Genomic DNA, 2048 nt, shown 5'->3' with positions numbered 1-2048 from the left:
AAACGAGCTCTAACACTGTTGTTCTCCTGGTAGGATCCGGCTGCAGTGTCGGCTGCTGTCGGGGCAAGGATGCAACGTCTTCTGGTAAATCACAGACTCTCTGCAAACCATTAAAACATCATGCGTTCATACTTATTTAAGGGTTGTTTACATGAACCTTGTTGGGTCCTTTTTAACATCTCAATACAATATTAACAGCCCTGTTTCCCCCTCCAGGATCCAGCTGTTGTGTCGGCTGCCGTAGAATTGAAGATGCAACGTCTTCTGGTAAAACACATTTTTTAACGACGATAAACTCGTACTTATTTGTTGAATTGAAACTCTTTTCACCCCGATAGTATTAAGAACACTTTATTCCCTCCTAGGATCCAGCTGTTGTGTCTGCGGCTGTAGAAAGAAAGATGCAACTTCTCTTGGTAATTATTAAATAACACATTTTAAATTACTTGGGGGAGTTCTCATGAAAATATGGGGGTTATTATTTAAATCTTGATTCTATTTAAAGCCCCTTGTGTCTCCTCTAGGACCCAGCTGTTGTGTCCGCTGCTGTGGAGGCAAAGATGGAAAAGCTTTTGGTAAATGACTGATCTTATTCGGGGGGTTCGTGGGACCCTTTGTTTATTAAAATGTTATTAAGAGAGCTTTTGCCTCCTGTAGGATTCAGCCGTTGTGTCCGGTGCTGTCGAAGTGACGATGCAACGTCTTCTGGTAAAACACAGATCAGTGTGAAATATATTCGCCGCACATGCTTCTGTTGTCAGAATTTAATGTGTGTGTGTGTGTGTGTGTGTGTGTGTGTGTGTGTGTGTGTGTGTGTGTGTGTGTGTGTGTGTGTGTGTGTGTGTGTGTGTGTGTGTGTGTTTCAGGAGGAGCAGCAGCTGAAGCAGGAACTCAGTCTGTCTCAGGTGAGCAGATCCCTCTCTTCTACCTCTCTGTTCTTCTCCTGTTATACTTGTTGTTGTGATACAAACTGTGGGGTGAAAAGTGCCCGGAGTCTCATCAGGGTTGTGTGACTGCCATCTAGTGGTGATGAAGGAGAACTGCAGAGGGTACAGGTTTAGGTACATAATGTAGCTTCAATGTATTATTTAATTGTAAAGGTTCTGTTCTATCTCTTTCTTTAGATGAAGGAGAGTCTGCAGCTGGACCTGAAGGACCTGAAGGACCTGCAGGACCTAAACAATCTGCAGGACCTGAAGGACCTGCAGGACCTGAAGGACCTGAAGGACCTGCAGGACCTGAAGGACCTGCAGGACCTGAAGGCTCAGCTTCTCGTCTTGGACTCAGAGACTCGTCAGCTTCTGCTGCATGAGGTTTCAGCTCTGAGTCGACAGATGGAGGATCATCAGACGGAGAGTCTTTCTGCCTCTGAGGCTCTCAGAGTCCGGATCCAGACTTTAGAGCAGCAGAACTCTAAGGTACCAGCTGGAGGAGAAGTGGAGACATGATATCATTCTGCTGGCTCCTCTCATCTGTCTCATGTATCTGTGTGTGTTTCCCTGTAGTTTTCCCAGGAGTGGTCGTCCCTGCAGATGACGCCCCCCCCAGCCCCCTGTCCTGAACCAGGCCTGCCCCCCGTCCAGCACCAGCTGACCCCCGAGCTGCAGCAGGCCCTGGAGAAGTGGCTCAGTGACCGCATCAAGGTGGGAGGAAGGGGAGGCGTTTTCAAAACCATCTAGTGTTTATATTCAAGAAAAAAAGAAAACAAGGAAAAGAAGCCATTATTTCCAAGTAAATGCTCTGCCTTTGTCTGCACGTATTAACGGTATTTACTGTGACCAGGACCAGACGTCGCTCCGCCTCACAGGAAGCTGCTCAGACTGTGGGCGACCCGACGCAGACAAAATGGCCGACTTTGCTCTGGAGACTCAAGGTCAGAGACATCAGACAACTTTGTTTTATTATAAAACTTAATTATCTCTGAGAGCTTCTTACAATTCAGACAACAATCACAGCTAACAAAGGTGTGTGTGTGTGTGTGTGTGTGTGTGTGTGTCTCTCTCTTTCTCTCTCTCTCTCTCTCTGTGTGTGTGTCTCTCTGTGTGTGT

General features: G+C 46.8%; 1 protein-coding gene across 1 annotated transcript; it reads left to right on the top strand.

Moving 5' to 3' along the window:
* Positions 1-17: 17 nt before the first annotated feature.
* On the top strand, positions 18-1895 carry LOC104953370 (uncharacterized; the record flags this gene model as incomplete). Its single annotated transcript, XM_010780308.1, has 9 exons — positions 18-84; positions 217-267; positions 366-416; positions 525-575; positions 658-708; positions 867-905; positions 1125-1418; positions 1506-1643; positions 1783-1895. Coding segments are annotated over exons 1-9 (803 nt in total), but the record flags the coding sequence as incomplete, so codon positions are not given.
* Between the last annotated feature and the right edge of the window lie 153 nt (positions 1896-2048).

The sequence above is a fragment of the Notothenia coriiceps genome, unplaced genomic scaffold (assembly GCF_000735185.1).
Source record: "Notothenia coriiceps isolate Sejong01 unplaced genomic scaffold, NC01 NC01_scaffold00021578, whole genome shotgun sequence".
NCBI lineage: Eukaryota > Metazoa > Chordata > Actinopteri > Perciformes > Nototheniidae > Notothenia > Notothenia coriiceps.
The sequence above is the reverse complement of the archived record's forward strand: the minus strand, read 5'-3'. Positions and strand labels throughout refer to the sequence as shown.